Source organism: Lathyrus oleraceus, chromosome 7, assembly GCF_024323335.1.
Source record: "Lathyrus oleraceus cultivar Zhongwan6 chromosome 7, CAAS_Psat_ZW6_1.0, whole genome shotgun sequence".
Classification (NCBI taxonomy): Eukaryota; Viridiplantae; Streptophyta; class Magnoliopsida; order Fabales; family Fabaceae; genus Lathyrus; species Lathyrus oleraceus.
The window spans coordinates 157,827,294-157,846,908 of NC_066585.1; the positions used below are offsets into that span (position 1 = coordinate 157,827,294).

A 19,615-nucleotide genomic window follows, 5' to 3' on the forward strand; every position below is an offset into this window, starting at 1 on the left:
TGATAAAGAGCAAACCAGGGACCACGACAAGCCACTAGTTAAAGGTCATAATCATGCAAACACTAACATAACCATCAAACTTCAAAGTTACTTACTTTAAGTCATAAATTTTGATTGAGAGTCTTAAATAAAAAAAGAAAGAAAAGAAAAGAAGGCATGTGTCTTAAAATGAGAAAAAAAGAAGTTAAAGTAGTATTTTTGCCAGCATTATAAAGTAGATTTATGAAAGAAAAATTAACTATAGTTAAAACCTTAACCGTTTGTACATAATAGTTACATACTAGTACTAATAAATTTAAAATCAAGTAAATTAAATCCTTAACGAAGCAAAAAGAAAGAGTAATGTTAAACCGTCACCACATTATAGTTGCAGAGTTGATACTTGAGAGGCACCAACGTCTCACATGGCGAAAAAGGCTAAAGCTTCTTCACCCTCTGCTTCCGCCTCCACCTCCTCCGGGTACCATTTCTTCTTCACTTTTCTCTCATTTTCTTCACTGTTTCGGTTCCATTCACTCTCTCTACGTCCCTATTGGAACCCATAAGAAATAACGGTTAAAAGGATAGATTGAAGTCATGGTTTTTGTATTCTTGTTTTTATCTCTCAAAATTGGGTCCAAATTTTGCGAAAACAAGGGTATTTAATATTCATTCACTTCAGTATTGGGGTTTTACCTACTTTATTTTCCCCATGTTACTTTCTCCGTTTTCAATTCAACAAGAAGAAGATTATAGGTTAATAAATTTTGGAGATTGGAATTTTGGTGATGTTTTTTTGTGTTGAATTTTGCGAGTTTTTGTAGTGTTCTTAGGTTTACTTAACTAAACACAACCCTGCATTGATTTTTTTTAGCAAACTAGTGTTGAGGATAAAATCAAATGAGGGAATGAAGAGATCCGTGCGGCAGATTATAGAGAAAACCAAAGCAACACAAAGAAAGAACAAACAAAAGGTTGATGCTAAGAAGCCAAAGAAACCCCCCACTGCTTTCTTCTACTTCATGTAAAACTTCTTTTGTCTTGTCTCCCATTGTTCTTTGTATATGATGTTTAGTTCTTATGTTTTCTGATGTGTTAGTATTAACTACTATTTGTATTTTTCATTTGTAAGAAATGTTTACAGAATATATATTAGTTTGATAAGAGTTTGGTTTCATTATGGTATTTTCTAGGTAGTAGCTTTGTTTGTACATATAAATAAGTAGCAACAAATATTAGTGGTTCGTTATTAGAATGAAGTCAATGAACAACTTTAGTTGATGTTATATACTTACTTTCTTTTGTATCCTACTGAAGTTGATGGTATTCTGTTGTATTTCATGGATTTTTACCTCAGTAGACTGTATTTTGACTTCGGAGGAATGATGCAGAGGAAGTTACCATTTGTCGATCAACGGTGCAAAACACTTTAGTGGCCACAGTAGGGTAAATAGCGGGATAGCAAAGTAGAGCGGTTCTCGGCCGGAGCGGTTTCTGGCCAGCTATCCTTTTTCTCTCTAAAAACCGAGATTACTCCTTAAATTTACAATGTTTTATGGGTAATTTTGAGTTTTTCAATCAAATTTGTGTTGAGACTCAACCTTAACCTTCTTCATAGTCGTTTATGCACTTCAAGATTCTTGTGTGCTTTGATTTATGAATATTTTATGAGTTGAGTTATTTGTTTAATTTTACATTAAATATATGTTTATAATTATTATAGGTAATTTGTCCAAAAATTGATCAAATAGAGCGGTCATCCAGCTATACATGATCCCACTATCACACTTTTGGGGTCAGCCGCTCCACACCGCTATCCAGGAATGACTAATCTAGTTAAAACAACCACTTTATCTTCCATCATGCTTTATCATTAGTCATTCAAAAATTATTTTCTTCTCATAATTTCCCTTCCTTGCTTCTTATACATATTATTGTTCTGTGTTCAATTCATATTACTGTTTATACTATATATGGCATTGTGGTAATGGTCTAGCATAGTAACTGTATGTAACAACAACTGCTTTTTTTATATGGAAAATCTTTCAATGCTTCAACATTACCGTCTTTATTGGAAGTTCTTTTTCATTCTTAAGGGAGGATTTTCGGAAAGAGTTTCAAGAGCAGAACCCAGATGTAAAGTCAATGCGTGATGTATGTATAGAACCCTTCATATTATATTTCATCTAATTTATTTTACACTTTTAATTCTTCTTGAAGTAAGATTGTTGCACAATTGATCACTTAAAAAATTTAAAATTCTACATAAACAACTCAAACGTTTAGCACCACTTTTAAAAAACAACAAGTTATTTAATAGTTTGCGAGATTGTGCAAATATCATCATCATCATCATCACTATTATTATTAATTATTATTATTATTATCATTATTATTATTATTATTAATATTATTATTATTATTTATCTTCATCATATAATATTATTCTTTTTTTTTTGTTTTCCTCCTTCTTGTGTTCATATAGGTTGGCAAGGCATGTGGAGATAAGTGGAAAACAATGACTTATGAGGTTAGTTTTCGTTTGTACTTCTCCATTGCATGTTTAACCTGAATTGTGTTATTATGGTTGTGATGTTTGATGGCTGAAAACTGAGTGAATCATAAATTGAAGTTTCAAACATTGGCTCTGGGAATTATGTCAAAAAGATTTATGTTTTTAGTGTTGCTGATTTTTTAACTTGATTTCCATGTTATGATCATGACTTGTTTGAATATGTGTGAGTTAAATTTTGAACAAAACTCGTGAAGAACAAACTTTTGTTATATTTTGAAACGGTCGGAATTCATTATGACTACTTTGGAATTTATAGGTTATGTACAATTTTGAAATTCAGCTACTGTAAAGCAAAAGTTGCAAAACTGTCTCCTCTGGTTGGAATTCCAGGCTGAAATGATCTCTAGTTTCTTGTTTGACCAAGGGACAGAGTGTTTTTTTTTATCTTTAAGTTTTGTTGGTAACATTAACAAGGTTGGTTTAGTAATGTAGTTCTTCATTAGACCCGATAGCACCCAGTTTATGTGTGTTTGCAATCATCTTGAAATCCAGCAAAGTCTGAAACTGAAAAAATGCAAGAAAGAGGAGTTCAAACCAGTTTTCTAAAATGCCATTCGTTGGGGAGTCTGACTTTTGATCGAGGCACGTGTAGTTAACAGCTTTTGATGTGCTACAGCTAAGCGTTTTGCCGTTTATTCCAAATGAATATAGAACTAGCTTTTCATGTTTGTTTCGTGTTTACATACCTGGCAAACTAGAGTTGTTCATATATTTTGTTCAATTGGATCTGATCAAAAAAGAAACATCACTTTGGTTGAGCTCTATGTTAATGAAACTAGTATCTGACAGGAGAAGGTTCAATACTATGATATAGCAACGGAAAAACGTGCAGAATTTGCTAGAGCAACGACAGAGTATAACAAGAAAATGGTAACCAATCTGTCATATTCATGGCTTTTAAATCGACTCTTATTTGGCCAGTTATTACAAATTGTTTTTCTGATACTTTGCAGGAAAGCGGTGATTATGAAGAAACTGACGAAGAGTCAGAGTATGACGAGTAAAACTATGTATTCATTTTCTTGTTTATAAGGCTTCACCTGTATTATTTGAAACTAATCAAGGACTTTAAGTTGTATATTCAGTTGTAGTAACAGCTCTGGTTTGTTCTTGTGAATAATTATCATTTTTCTGCTTATAATATTTTCCTCACACAAACCAGAACTACAACAAAAGTCTAAAATAGGAAAAGACCCAGAAAAATGGATCCTAGCAGTTCTAAAGTCTTACAGAAAGAATCCAAATTTTCCTCGCACGTTTTATTCACTACCTACAACACCTTAACTTGATCCTTGCAAAATATATTGAGCTACTGTCTATAAGTCTCCACTTCACGTGTCTGCAGAGATGTCTTCAATGAATCAGCAATGCTTCTGACCTCAGCAATCATGGCAACAACATCATTTAGTCGGTTAACTGCAGAGCCCACACCCTGTGTTTCAGAAATACACCGAACCGAAGTCAATGATCAATAACTTTCTACCAGAAATTTGTAGTACTAGAAAGCTTAATTCGGGAAGAGATTTAACAAAAATCCTTACCACACCAGAAGCTCCAGCAGTGATAGCCATAGGTGCTGTGACAGCACTTAGCCCGGATGAACACATGACAGGTATCTTAACTGCTCGTGATATAGAATACGCTGCCGCTAAAGTTGGTGTTGCCTATAATAACCAGTGATTTGAATTTTAATAACCATTTTTCTGTTGACCTTTATATTCTCAAACATATTTTTCTGTTTACCTTCTCAATCAAACCTAGAACACCAGACTTTGTAGGATTAGAACATTTTCCTCCCTCTGTTTGAATAATATCTACACCTTCTAGTTCTAGTAACTCTGCAAGCTTGACCTGTAAAAGTTTATATATTTTGTTTATTTATACTCTTAAAATATTGATACTATCAGCAAAATTGAGCACTTCTGTTTGTAACCTGATCAGGGAGGCTTAGTGTGTGCGGAACGGTGACAGATAAAACTATGGATGGAAGTATCCTCCTCGTCTCTTTCGTTAGATTCAAAATCTGCATTGAAATTTTGTGTTCGTTAATTAAGATTTAGTGACTATCATAAACATTCAAGATTGAATACAGAAAACGAATCTTTACCTGCTCTGCAGTAAAAGTCATTCCCTTGTCATAGAATGAATCATAATTTCCAATCTCAACCTGCCAATGCAATATCATGTTACGTAAAAATCTCATAAGCTCCAATTTAAATTCATCTTTGACTAGAGTATGAAATTGGAAGTGATATTTGAAATGTAACTAGACAAAAAAGTCGAACCATTAGTGCTCCTGCTTCAACTGCAGCTGGAAATGTTGCAGGATCCACAGAAGAAACACAAACCTGCAAGACAATAATACCACAGTTACATGCAGTAATCAAACTCGCTATTGATTTGAGTCAAACAGTTTCGACTATACATTCGCTAAATCAACTTTAAGCAATCTCGACCATAGATTTAGATCAGATGGTTGAGATCTGCGAGATGTGCTAACTGCATAAATCTAATTTTTAACACGAGTATACCGGACAAGAAGTTAGGCTGATAGCTAGCTTCACTAATTCTGGGTCGCATGCTATATCGACGTGAGTTGCTCCTCCCTGCAAGACATACTCATATATAGTTCTTTGTCAGATAGAATTTTTTTCATGGATACTGAATCTTGTTTTTCAGTGAACAAAAACTCGAACACTACTAATCATCAAAACAATGTAGAAAGAGTGAAGTAAGGAACCTTTTCTGCTGCAGTAACAACAGAAGCAACATTCTCTTTATCAAAATTCTGCAAGCCTGTGATAATCTTCAAAACAAACCAAATATTTATCAACAATTGTGGTAAAAAGAAAATAAATGAAAGAAAAAAAAAACAAAAATGGGTTTTGCATGGTTTATAGTTTACCTTAAGAGCTGTTCTTTCGCGAAAATCCTTGAGGATAGATTCTTTAGATGATGAGAGTAATGCTCTGGTAGTAAAACAGGTTTTTCTTGAAGTTGAATTGAATAAAGGATTGTTGTGGTGGTTTGGCTTTAGAGAAGATATAGATGAAGGAGAAGAAAGTGGCAAGCATGTTAAGGAATGCATGTTTGTGTATTTTGATTGCAGTTGTGAGTACTAGAAAGCAGGAAGAAATGTTGGATTGAGAAGTTGTGTGTGTTTGTTGTTTGTCTATACAAGGGAAGGAAAGTAACAGATAAGATGCGGCAGCTATAGAAGTGATATGGTGAAGTAATTTAGAGATTATTTTAAGAGATTTTTAAATAAAAAAGAATTTCATTTGTATATTTAGAGATTACTGTTTTTAGTTTTAAAAAAAGTCAAATAATCTGTAATGATTGGGCTTTAGTATCCAAATAATAATAATAACAAGGAAATTGTTTTTAAAAAAAAATCAAATCTACTCTTAGAATATGAAAATGTCATCTCAAGACCTATCCCATTCACATTCGTTTTTTACACGGTCCTCAAGACTATATTTAAAAAAATTATGGAAGTGCATCTCCGTATACCTTATAGAGATGCATATTCGGATATTATTTTAATCAAATGCGTGATATAGTCTCTTCTCCTTCTCCACTTCTCAAGATACTCTCAAAACTCACAAACTTTCCAAACTCTTAAAATCTCTTAACTCCCAAACTCTCAACTCAGAGACTCTCAAACTCATTCAAAACACTTCCAAGTTTCTATCATCAACATCCAATCGATCAAAGAGCTCATCATGAAACTCACATTTAGTAAATTTTTATTTCTCTAATTTTTTTTGATTTCAATATACATTTGTAGAAATTGAGTAATAGGTTATTTTATAGGTAGTTTGAATATGCTATTTAAATGATCAATATGTTTGATAGGTAGTTTAAATGATCAATGCATTTTTTTGATGTTGGATTGAACTGCATTTCTTCCATTTTCGTCCTTTTTGAATTGCAGAATATTATAGAGATGCATCTTCGAATTTGTTCAAAGTTTTTCCAGAAACTAAAGAAGTTTTTCCTGAAACTGAAGAAGTTTCTATGTGTTCATAACTTTTTGAGAAAATTTTGTTTTTGCATAACTTCATACATCATATAAAAGTTTCTTAAACATATTGAGCACTTAATATATATATATATATATATATATATATATATATATATATATATATATATATATATATATATATATATATATATATATATATATATATATATATATATATATATATATATATATATATATATATATATATATATATATATATATATATATATATATATATATATATATATATATATATATATATATATATATATATATATATATATGTAATTCTTGAATTGTTATATCTTGAAACTCAAGCCAAGTTGACAAGATTATTTAAAGTTGTATTCATAATTTGTATTGATCACCAAGTGTGTGGTGACATTTATTTGTAACAGAAAGTAGCGCGTTTTCTGAGTATTATAAATAGAAAGTGGTGTGCTTTCTTGTTTACGTGATAACTATCATAATGTTGGTGTGTTTACCTAGAAAATTGGTAAACAACCGTTGATCTTCCAAATTTTTAAATTTGGTTACTCGCAGGATCGACCAGATTTATCCTAGGACATGTGCTAAGTGTTTTAGAAATGTGGTAGTAACGAATAATCAAGACTAAGCATCAAATCATAGTTTAAAAGAAAACTAACAACAAAGGGTGAGTTGAATGAAAGAAATCTTAAATCAACGTTTGAAAACTAATAGAAAAGAGTGAAGTAAACAACAAAAATCATAAAGGATTTAGAAATGACAAAGTAAATGTCGCAAGTACAGGAATCTTAAGACTGTAAAGTAAGTGTTGAATGCAAGGAAAGAACAAAGAAATCTTAAAACTGCAAAGGACAAAGTAAAAAGGAAGGTGTTTGAAAAGAAGAAGTGAGGAAGTATATTTCTGGAAAAAAAAAGACAAATTTATATTGCTTTGAAATAACTAACAATGGTGTAGACAACGTACATTATGTGCTTTATAATTCTTCTTCACACGAATATTTAGTAAATTTACAGATTTTGTACATAATTTGACACACACTTTTCTAACAATAAGACCCTATATTTATACTGGATCGAGATAACCACTTTGACGATTCTTCAATTACGTCGAGACACATGGCGCCTTGCATGCGCGCATTCATTCACCATGCTCCACGTGTGCTCTCTCGGTTTCTGACGAAGGCGAAATTCCCTCCTTTATTTAAATTTTGAATCTTTGATCGAAAACCATTTTCAACCGCTTCTCCAAAGAACCGCTCTAAAGTCTCAACTGTAAGCTTGACCTTTATCCACCTGGCCAAGTTGACTCGCTTCCAGCTGGTCGAATACTACTTCTTGGTCGAAACCAGCAATGCATATTTGTTTTCCAATTTTGGTAATTCTTGATGGGCGTCGAACATCTGAGCTAACAAATTGCCCTCAAAATGTCATTTTCGACACGTGTGAGAAAAAGACATTTTTTGAAACTTCACTTCGACGCCTTAATAACTCTGACACGGTGCCAAGTGTCTCAATGTTGGTAAAACTTTTCAGTTCCTTCAACTTATCTAGTGACGTCAGAGTCATCATTACCTTTTTCCTACCCACGTCTTTTCAGCCCACAACATAATCTTTTTTGCTCATCATATTTCCTAGCTTCTAGGAAATCATGGGCTACATCATTAATTGTCATCTCCATTACGCTGCCCAAGGGAGACACGTGTCCCACTAACTAGTCTACCATTAATGTTGATTTGAAACGGTTTTTCTTCCAAGCATGCCTATAAAACCCAATTACTTACCCATTTCACACTTTTCTCACGTTTTCTAAATCTCCAAGCCCTCGAGCTCTCATTTCTTCAAATACTTTTTAACTAAAAACCCAGATTTCTTTCAAACCCTAACAATGGCCACCTCAAGCAAAGCTCTTAAGGGAACAATAGTCTCTATCAAAACCACCGCCAACAGGTCTAAATCCCTAAAAAAGGTCTCCGAACTTCCTCTATTCGCTATGCTACCTGCTCCACTCGTAGTTGGAAACCGTGAATATATACCAGAGCCTCATACGGAAGAACAACGCAAAATTTACGCTTCTCAGGTACTTATTCCTGTTTCCCTCTCTGAAATAACTTATGCATTATCTGGGCCTTTAGCTGAGTTAGATGTTGATGCCAGCAAACTTAGAGAATTTTTTCCCTCTTGCCACAAATGCAAACCTATAGGGCAAGCTAGAAACCATAAGACTACTTCCCTTGAAAACTCTCAAGCTGGAAATACTATAGATCTGAGGTTTATGAATAATGGTTTTAGAGCCTTCCATGCTACCCCAACTTTTAAAGATCCCACTGATTACTTAAATTAGTTAACCAAAGTAGAGAAACAGAAAGCCCAGGCTTGGAAAGATATAGGAACATATGACCTGATTATGCTATCAAAACTGGATTTAGATTACAACACTCCCATGTTGATCTCCTCATTGTACTTCTGGGAAAATACACATTATACCTTCCATCTTCCTTGCGGAATGGTTGCACCAACTCTCTTTGACATGGCCTCCATCACAGGATTGAAACCCACTGGACATACCTATGATCCTGATATCGATTCTATGGATACTATTGCCTTTTCGACCATTAGAGCAGCGTATTCAACACACATTGCACATTACCATGATAAAGATACTGAAGTTGTCTCCGACGTGGAGCACATAGATTTTTTTGGCTTTGTGGCTGTCACATTCCGTGTTTTGTTCAAAATCTCTTCAAGTTGCCAAAAAATATCTTACTTTGGCCAACCAACTGCATGCGAGGCACGATATCTGCCTAAGTGAGATGATCCTGGTAAGCCTTAATGAATCCTTGAGCGATGGAGTAACTCAATTGAAGAATTTGGGAGATAAAGGGAACCTTCTTCTGTCTGGCCCTTTTTGGTTACTACAACTTTGGCTTAACACCACTTTTGAGGCCAGCCTGCCGAACAAAGGCCTCATCGACGAGGATGCTGAGGGAATCCGGAACACAAGGGTCGAAGGCCCAAGATTATCTCAACTAACCCCTAGGGACAAAGGACAAGCTCTTCAACCAACCTTCATGAGTTATATAATGATGTTTGCTAAGCGTCATTCCTTCACTTCGAGCATGGCCCCATTCGCCCTCAGAAAAATTGGCCCCAAGTGGTTTACTAGGACCTTCCCCTCTCCATCTAAGAAACAGGAGACAAAATCCTTACTAATTTGTGAAGCTTTTTTGACTCCCAGGATTCTAACTCTTCGATTCAACCCTTCGAAGGTTCAGGTTACTTTAATAACCTACCAGCCCAACCTTGTTGCTCGACAATTTGGGTTGGTTCAGGTCCTCCCAAAGTGTCTGTATGACAAGAAAAGTAATCTCCTTCTCCATAATGCAGTCCATACCGAAACCACTCTTCTCAAACAAATAGCCAGGTATACTGGCAGAACCCAACTGACTCCATTCAACTTCGAGCCCAGTTTCCTCTGCAGTCGAGAATTTGGGAAGTGGTGGGCTAAGTACTACGTCGAAGAATTCTGTGACGTCACCTTCTTTATTCAACTATTTGACAAAGCTTTTCTTCTTGTGCATGAAAAGACCAGGAAAGGTACTTATACTCTTATAAGAGAAATTCAAGCTTTTCAAAGCTATTTTGAAACTGCCTATCGACCTGATGATCTTAGTCGAACCATCCGCGAAGCAGCTGTTACGCTTAAAGAGAAATTTTCAGAAATTGGAAAACTTAAAGATTCCCTCATACGTTCCTTACGTGAAACACTATGAAATGGCTCTTGAACTATTTCCCCCAAAGTTTCCTCCACTGCCTAATGCTGACTTCGGAGTGACCCTTGCCCCTCCATTTCCAGATTGGTTTATTTGTGGAGATTCTATTAAAATACCTCGACAACAATCTCAGAAAAAAGCTCAGCGGGTGGTTGCGACCAAGTATACTTTAGGCAGTTTCAAGGGGCATCTTCATATAGGGATCGAAGATGTCCGTATCGAATCAGACATATATGAAGGTGCGACACATGAGGTTTCCCTCGACGTACATTCCCTTTGAAAGCCATTTGCTCTCAGTTAACACTGATTGTTTTATATTGTTCTTGTTTAGCTATCAAGATTCCACCCAAGAAACCCACCAACAAAAGACCAATCAAGTCGAAGACCGAAGGAGGCAGCAAGCCTATAAAGGTACCCCTTTTTCCTTGTTCTTTTGTCTTTGTTATACATTGATGATACTAATATTTCATTCTTGGCTCAGGCTGCTCGAAAACCTCCAGTGAGTCCCTTAAAAATCCAAAAGCCTACTGCCACCCCCATCATCATAGAATCTGACGAAGATGATTTGTCGCCTGTTCTCGATCTCACTTCTAGGAAAAAGAAGTCACAGCCAAAGGCCACTGATGCTTCGGACCAACCTCCGGTCAAACTTCCAAGGAAAATGCCTACTACACTTATTATCCAAGAGCCCACTCCTGAGGAAATAGCAAAGGTAGCAGTGGCCCAAAGTGAGAGCGATAACTCTAGCCTTGGGGCCGAAGGTGATAAGGTACAACGCACTTCTCCTTACCTTACTTAACTTGTTTACCTCTTTTAGCCATTCATCCCTTTTGATCGTATTGATTTTAGGGTGGTGCAAGCATTGTCGTTCTAACCAAGAAAACAATTTCCTCCACGCCTGTCTCTACGCCCAATGTTTTGAATAACGTTGACGAACCTACTTATCGACCATCATCTGAAAAGGGGTCTATAAGAGAGATTAACCAACCTCCATCTGGTCTCGACACTTCACCACCAAAAATTGCTACTCAACATTCTCAAACTAGCGACTCTAGTCACGAAACCGATTCGAGCGAAGAAGATGGGGCTAAAGGTAACTCAGACCCTGTGGTTGAGGATGAGTTAGTTGAAGACGAGGAAAACCCTAGGGCTGATTTACATACAGCTGAAGGAGCGAATGATCCCCAGGGAGAAGGTTGGGGCGTCAAAGACATGGTTGTTGAGGATGCAGATGAAGGAAACCCCGCCACCAATCCTGATGATGTTGAAGGCCTAAAAGAGGGAAAGGATAATGCAGGAAAAGAGCACGCTCGAACTCAAACTCCTGTTACTCCTGTTATGGCTGACATTCTGACGATCAGAGTTTCGTCGAGTAGTATCAGAGCCTTTTTTGTAGAAAAATTGGCTATCCTGAAACGAAATCAGCCCCTTGAGTATTTGAAAGCTATGCTAAATTGCAGGGAGAGTTCTTCTGACCAAATCCATAGTACTTCAGTGTCTGAAGATCAACCTTCGAGCACCCCTGCAGGCAAAGTCCTTTCTAAGATCAAAGACAAAGTCTTCAAGGGCAACTTGTTTCTGTTGCTGCTGGCTGATCCTTCTGCCCCTTTGACTCTAAATGCTCTTCTCAGCCAAGTTGACCTATTAGAAGCTTCTCCCGAAGTGGAAAATGTTATTTTGGAGATAGGAACTGTGATCAACTAAGCTGTTGCAGATCATAAGTTGCTACCTCAACTCACATGGGAAATAGAGAAGAAGTCTGGTTCTGAGGCTGTTGCTTGGGATGCTGCCACCGAATCCACCAATAGGGCAATGGGATTAGAACAGACCAAGCAAAAGAACAAGGTAAAGGTCGACGCTCACAACCGTAACATTTCTTCCTGGAGGAAACAAATAGAAGAACTTCAGGCGAAGATCTCTGATGTCGAAAAAGACAAAAATCAACTAATGGAGTTTGACGAAGCTTTAATGGCTCAAGAGATATCATTTGGCATGGAATTTGTCGAAAAGGCTCGACAACTTGAGTCTGACGTTAAATTCCTACGATCAAAGAGATCTTTGTACGAAAAACGGATGAAGCTCCTTAAGGCCAAGTATCTTCAGATCAAGGCCAACCTTCCCTTTTAGTGGTGCTTTATTTATCTGGAAATGTAATGAAATTTTCTTTGTAATGAATATTGGTCTTTTGGGCCTAGGACTTAAATATTACCATTTTGGCATTCTTACGATATTGACTTTGTTTTATTTATATGATTATTCGTCTCTTATTTTTACTTCTTGGCTTATCGGTTTATATTTTTTCAAACATTTTCTGTTTACTCTTAGAATCCTTTTATCTTCACTAACCTCTTCGATTTCATAGGCACCATTAGAGAATATCTATAAAACTTGAAAAGGGCCTTCCCACTTTGGGGACCACTTCCCCAAGGCTCTATCTTTTCGATCCATTGCAAGGATCACTTTCCAAACCAAGTTTTCAGGTGCAAAACTTTTAAATTTCACTTTCTTATTATAAGAGACTTCTACTCTCTTCTTTTGTCGCTTTAGCAGTTCTAAGGCATTTAACCTTTCCTCGTCTAAATCAACCAATTCATCCAACATCGTGCTCCAGTATGATTCTGTTGGGAGTTCATGTTGCCTTTGAATCCTTATGGATTGTAGGTGAATTTATACTGGTAGAACAACATCATGGCCAAAGGTTAGGCGAAAGGGGGTCGACTTAGTAGCCTCTTTGGGGGATGTACGACATGCCCACAAAATCTGGTCCAGAGTTTTGTGCCAATTCCTAGGCTTCTTCCCTACATGTTTCTTGATCAAACCAATGATCACTTTGTTGGCAGCTTCGACCTGGCCATTGGCTTGAGTATAATAGGGCGTTGACGTTAACATTTTGAAGCCCATTTCTTTGGCAAATTCTTGCCTTTTCCAACCAGTAAATACTGATCCATGATCCGTTGTGATCGTCTCCGGGATTCCAAATCTGTAAATAATGTGCTTTTGGATAAATTCGACCACATCCTCTTGGTTCACATTTGGTAAGGGTATAACTTCAATCCACTTTATAAAATAATCAACTCCTACCAATATATATCTTTGACTTTTTGATGATGGAGGTCAAATTTCTACAATTAAATCTAAGGCCCAACCCCCAAATGGCCAAGGCTTGATGACAAAATGTAATTCACTTGCAGGGACATGCTGTATGCCCATATACATCTAACATTCTTGGAAACCCTTCGCGAAGTCAATACAGTCTTTCAACATGGTAGGCCAATACATCCCTTGGTGAAATAAGAGCCATTTCATCTTATGGCCGACTTGGTGTACCCCACACGCTCCACTATGCACAGTCGAAAGGGCAAAGTATGCCTCTGACTCACTGAGGCACTTAAGCAGAATTCCCTCAGGAGATTTCTTAAATAACTCTGACCCTAAAAGAACGTAACTCAATGCTCGATACCTGGTTTTTTTGACCAGTAGACGCTGTTGGATTATGCAGGTACACCATTATTAGCTTTCTCCAGTCTTCATCTGTCAAATTGTCTATTGCCAATATTTCGAAATTTCCTTCATCAGGATATCCTAGCTTTGTCTTTTCTAAATCTAAGGGCATTAATCTGGTTGCTACGACTTTTCCCCTGACTTCAATGGCTTTGTGCAACTTTTCCTTTGAAATTTTGTACCCGGATGCAATCTGAGCTAAATCATCAACTACCATGTTTTCTATTCGTGGTATAGGTCGAATACAAACCAATTCGAACCTTTTTAACAGTCGACTGAAGATTATGAAATACATGAACAAATTCTCCTTAACACATCTATATTCCTTCGTGATCTGTTTTATGACGAACTCCGAGTCTCCCATTATCTCAACCCGAGTTGCCCCTAATTCCAACAACTTTTCAAGTCCTGATATGAGGGCTTCGTATTCAACCTCATTACTTGAACAAGTACCTTCTACTTTGTATTGGAATTTTGTTGGAATTTTATTAGGAGAAATAATTACGACCCCGATGCCCGTGCCATCTTTATGACTAGATCCGTCGAAGTACAACTTCCACGGTCCCAATTTGACATAATTTAATACGTTGGCGTCAATGGAGTGATTGACTATGAAGTCCGCTACTACTTGTCCTTTAACATCTCTTAATGGCATGTATGTTAAAGAGAACTCTGTTAATACTAATGCCCATTTCCCAATTCGACTATGCAAAATTGGTTTGGATAACATATGTTTGATAACATCATAATGAGATGAAACATGCACGTCAACAGGTTTGATATAATGTTTCAATTTTGTACATGATAAATACAAGCATAAACATAATTTTTCGGTCATGTTATACCTACTAAATGTCTCTTTCGACACCATTATCATCCTCTTGGGCTAACATCCTCCCTAAGGTCTTGTCAGATGCAAATATATAGAATCTCATACTTTTATTTCTGCAAGGTGGTGTTAAGATTGATGGATGGCTCAAGTATGCTTTAATCTTATCAAATGCTTCTTGTTGAGCCTGTCCCCATTCAAACACTTCCTTATTGAGTCGAAGCAAAGGGGAGAATGCTTGCATCTTCCCACTAAGGTTTGAGATGAATCTCCTTAGGAAATTGATCTTGCCCAGCAGTGACTACACACCTTTCTTCGTCGATGGTGCTTTCGCTTCCATGATGGCCTTGGTCTTATTCTAGTTTATTTCGATCCCCTTTTTGTGGACCACGAAACCTAGAAAATCCCCAGCCTGCACACAAAAAGCGCATTTTAAAGGGTTCATTTTTAGACCATATTTTCTCATTCTCTCGAAAGATATTCGAAGATGGTATACATGACTCCTCCCTGAAACAGACTTAACAACAATATCGTCTATATAGATTTGCATAAAAGTTTCTATGAAATCATGGAAAATCGAATTCATCGCTCTTTGGTAGGCCGCCCCAGCATTTTTCGAACCGAAAGGCATCGCTACCTATTCGTAGGTGCCTAAGGCTCTGGGGCAACGAAATGCTGTTTTTGGGACATCCTCTTCAGCAATAAATATTTTATTATACCCAGAATACCCGTTAAGCATGCTTAAATATTCATAGCCTGCAGCAGAGTCGACTAACATTTCCGCCACTGGCATCGAATATTTATCTTTTGGGGTTGCAGTATTTAAATCTCTAAAATCTATGCAAACCCTTAAAGTACCATTCTTCTTTACAACTGGCACAATGTTAGCTAACCATTCGACATACCTGGCAGTGCGAATGAAATTACAACGGAGAAGCCTTTCGACTTCGTCCTTGATCTTCGACAGTATTGCTGGAGCAAATCGTCTTGGGTTCTGCTTCACATGCTTCTTTCCAGGCTTGATTGGCAGTTTTAATTTGACCAGCTCCCTGCTTAAACCAGGCATTTCGTCATAGTCCCATGCGAAACAGTCTTTAAACTCTCTCAACAATTGGACCACTTCGATCTTGAGTTGAGGATGAACGTTGGCACTGATGTAAGTCGACCTTTTTATTACCCAATATCCCAAGTCTACTTCTTCAAGGGGATCCTGAGCCAGCATCTTAATGTTTGTTGCTAGCGGATCCTTCTCGAAACCCAAAGGCTCATCATCATAGATCGCGTCGAGCCTCTGGTCTTGCTCTTCATCTTGACCTTTATCAGGTGGCATTGGGTCAAAGTCCTTCCCAGGACCTATTGATGGAGAAGCTTCACTAGCTTCGGCAACCATATTTTTGACCTCGGCCTCTACGGCCAATTGTTGCTTGTTTTCGGCTATGTAAGCTGAAATCCTCTTTAAAGCTGTAAACTCAGTCATCATTATTGAGTTCACTTCCCCATCCTGCGGGGTCGATTCCAGATACTCCCAAACATCCGAAGTTGTCTTCGCCTACTATCTCTCTGTCCTACCGAAAACCATAGTGAGGGTGTAGTGACAAGGAACAATAAGCGTTGTCATCAGGGGTAAACGCAAACTCAGCCGAATCACAAGGAGCTATAGTGGCTAAGTGTTTGTCAAATTGGCGCTTATCGACATGATTGATAGGAGTTTTAAAGTACCCCTGATCCGCCTCAATATTTTCGACGATGCCATATGGGCGCCACATTATTATCCTTTGGTGCATTGAAGATGAGACAGCTACAACTCCATGGATCCATTCTCTCCCAAGCAACAGATTGTAGTTAGCCTTCGTTTCCACAATCATAAACATTGTGGACCTAGTGACTGTCCCCATAGTTAATTAGACTTGGATAACCCCTAGGGTGGAACCTACTTTACCTTCATAGTTGGTTAACACCATATTATGAGGTTTGACATCAGTATCATATTTGCCAATTTTCCTCAGCATGTGGTGAGGCATCAAGTTCACAGTCGCTCCACAATCCACCAATATTTTATTAACCGGGATATCTTTGACTTTTCCAGTGATGAATAGGGGTTTCAATTGGCTCTTCATGGCTTCACTGGGCCTTTCAAAAAAGGCATTTTACTCTTCAACACAGACATTGTTCATTACATAGTAACAAACTGGCTTATGAGTGGCCATCTCCCTCTCTTTGATACTATCACTGTCTTCGACTTCAGTAATCCTATCGAATTCCCTGGGCATTACTGATACTACCCCGACTAAGATGTCTAAGGAAGCTTCCGAACCAGAGTCGAAGTTGTCAATCAACAATTCATCTTCGATGGCCACCTGATTGTATTTTTCTCTGGCTGTCTTTCCTAAAATATTGGGATCTCTTTTGGTGAAGTTTGGGTTATCTCTTTTCTTCACAATCACGTTGGTACTCGACTCAGCCTGAGATCTCGTCCTAGGGTTTTTTCGCCTTCTTTGTTCTCTTCTCCACTGAGATCTCGTCCTAGGGTTTTTTCCCTTATAATTCTCGGACACATGTGAGGTCCTTTTGTCGGACCGACGGTAAGCCAACGACAAACTTCTTTCAACCTCGAAGTTCTGTCACTTTCCATGACCGCGTTTCCTACCATCAGTTTTCTTGACCCACTTTCCATTTGATCCCTCTATGCTTGGCTTGAAGGTCATGGGATTGAAATTTCTCCCTGCTTGCTTGGTTTCGCTAAGCTTCACCATGTGGCGTCTAGGATCAGGATATCTCTTGGGATCAAAATCCCTTTCTGGATTACCCATTTGATTACTTTGGATGGCTTTATGGATATCTTGGTGTTTTACTTTCCTAACCCCTTCAAGATTCTGAGCTGCCTTTTTGTCAAAAACAACACTACGCCTAGGGAATAACATAACTTCCAACTTCTTTTTCTGACACCTTCGGAGGAAGTCCGACAATGTTTCTTCCTCCTGAGGGAAGGCGACCTTGTTATACTCCTGCTATCGACATTCATCATCGACCTCCATAGAGGTTTCTTGAGATAACTCCACCATATTAACCTCCATATTGATATCCTCAGTAATATCCAACCTTTGGAATTGTTTTTGAAGGCCGTCAGTGGCCTTGTCCATCTGAACGAAATTATTAGCGGTTTCTTTAGTAATCATCATTAACTTTGAACTTCCAGCGTCCTCGAAATTTGAGACTTCAAGGTTTTCCTTGTTGACATCCCTTGTATCCTTTTGGGCGAAATCATCAAAAGGTGCTTGCTCGAAGTACTCATGAACCTTAGCCATAACAGGTCCATTGAAGAAATCTTTAGTGACTTCGGCCATGTAGAAATCATCAGTGACTTCTATAAGGTTCACTTCTTCTGGCTCAGTATAATGATCCTTAGCTATCTGTAGAGGATCAGAGTTGATCTTCATCTGGCTCCGTGTTTTGTCTCCGAACTTGAGTCTTCCCTCCTGGATGACACTCTGCACAAGGTCCCTGAAAAGAAAACATTGAGACGTTTTATGACCCAAAAAACCATGGTATTTGCAAAACCCTCTTTTCTTTCTTTGTTCTAAAGGGGGTACTTTAGCACCCGAAGGTACTATCATCTGACCATCTTTGGCTAGTAAGTAAAAAATTTCGTCACATTTTGTAACGTCGAACGTATATATTTTCTTAGGAAATCTGTCATTCTTTTCAGGTTCGACAGGATTTTTTCCGTTCGAAGGGGATAAAACTTTGCATGCATATGGTGGCCCTTGTGTCAATTCAGCAAGGTCGATCTCATTCTCGTTGAAGTCTGAAACTTCATGACATGAACCTTCATCATCATTCCTGAAATCGACATAGGCCACCCTTTTACCCTTGTTCGCCCTAGCCTTTTCTTCCTTTAAACGTTCTAACTATCGAACTCTGTCAGCCAATTGGGCCATATCCCTTAGGTATTGAGTATCTAATTTCTTTCTAATCGAATAGTCAAGGCCCCTAGTGGCCATTTCGACCAGTTCATGCTCTGGTATTTGCGTAAAACACCTGGCTTTGAGTAGTCGAAATCTGTTCAGATAGTCATCAATTGGCTCAGTGAACTTTCGTCTGACACTAGCCAACTCTTTCAAACTTATTTTCATTTTCCCCATGTAGAACTGCTTATGGAACATTCTTTCCAGTTGGTTCCATGTGTGGATCGAATTTTGGGGCAAGGTTGTGAACCATGTGAAAGCATTCTTTGTGAGAGAACTTGGAAAACATTTCATCCTAAGGCTTTCGTTATTTGACATATCTCCAGCCTCAATTAAATATCTCGCCACGTGTTCAACAGTAGACTCAGTAGTATCCCTAGCAAATTTGGTGAATTTGGGGATTTTGGTCCTGAGGGGTGCTTCTGCTTGTAAGATATATTCTACTAAAGGCGATTCATAATTTGGCCTTCTAAGGATAAAGTTTACCCCGCTTCGAACCATGATTCTTTCGACTATAGCTGCTAGGTTGTTATCTGCTGCCGTATCGTCATGGCGAACTTGACGTATGATATCATCAGCATTTTGGTTCCTATTTACCATTAACACCCTCGGTTCCCTGGGTACATGTGGTTCGATCTTAGGGGGTACTGCAACTCCCCATTGGTTTTGTGGGATCTGGTTAATGGTGAGGTCTTCCTCAAACGTGGCCTCTTGATTTTCTCTTACCCAATCCCTAGGAATATGACGTTGATGCTGAGGTATACCAAGAAACTCAAACATTCGAGCCACCTGTGTTGTCTTCTGTTGATTCAACTGAGTCGTATTCTGAATCAGAGGATTTAGCACAATGGTCAAAGACTGAGTCAACATTTGGACCATTTCATGATTGCTTTCGTCCATCTGTTGCCTCCATGCTACCGCAGAGTTATTAGTAAGAGCAGGTAGTTGTGTTGGGTGTCTCAAACCTAAAGATTGGTTGGT

General features: G+C 37.7%; 2 protein-coding genes across 2 annotated transcripts; one reads left to right on the forward strand and one right to left on the reverse strand.

Moving 5' to 3' along the window:
• Positions 1 to 302: 302 nt before the first annotated feature.
• On the forward strand, positions 303 to 3,712 carry LOC127108086 (high mobility group B protein 14). Its single transcript, XM_051045455.1, has 6 exons — positions 303 to 460; positions 854 to 1,003; positions 2,076 to 2,133; positions 2,465 to 2,509; positions 3,344 to 3,424; positions 3,508 to 3,712. The coding sequence occupies exons 1-6, from the start codon at positions 405 to 407 to the stop codon at positions 3,556 to 3,558; spliced, it is 441 nt and encodes a 146-aa protein (XP_050901412.1). The 5' UTR covers positions 303 to 404; the 3' UTR covers positions 3,559 to 3,712.
• LOC127108085 (uncharacterized protein ycf23) lies at positions 3,658 to 5,825 on the reverse strand. Its single transcript, XM_051045454.1, has 9 exons — positions 5,460 to 5,825; positions 5,295 to 5,360; positions 5,086 to 5,160; positions 4,840 to 4,902; positions 4,662 to 4,721; positions 4,488 to 4,577; positions 4,298 to 4,405; positions 4,096 to 4,218; positions 3,658 to 3,986 (listed from the first exon to the last, which is right to left on the reverse strand). The coding sequence occupies exons 1-9, from the start codon at positions 5,640 to 5,642 to the stop codon at positions 3,864 to 3,866; spliced, it is 891 nt and encodes a 296-aa protein (XP_050901411.1). The 5' UTR covers positions 5,643 to 5,825; the 3' UTR covers positions 3,658 to 3,863.
• Positions 5,826 to 19,615: the final 13,790 nt, after the last annotated feature.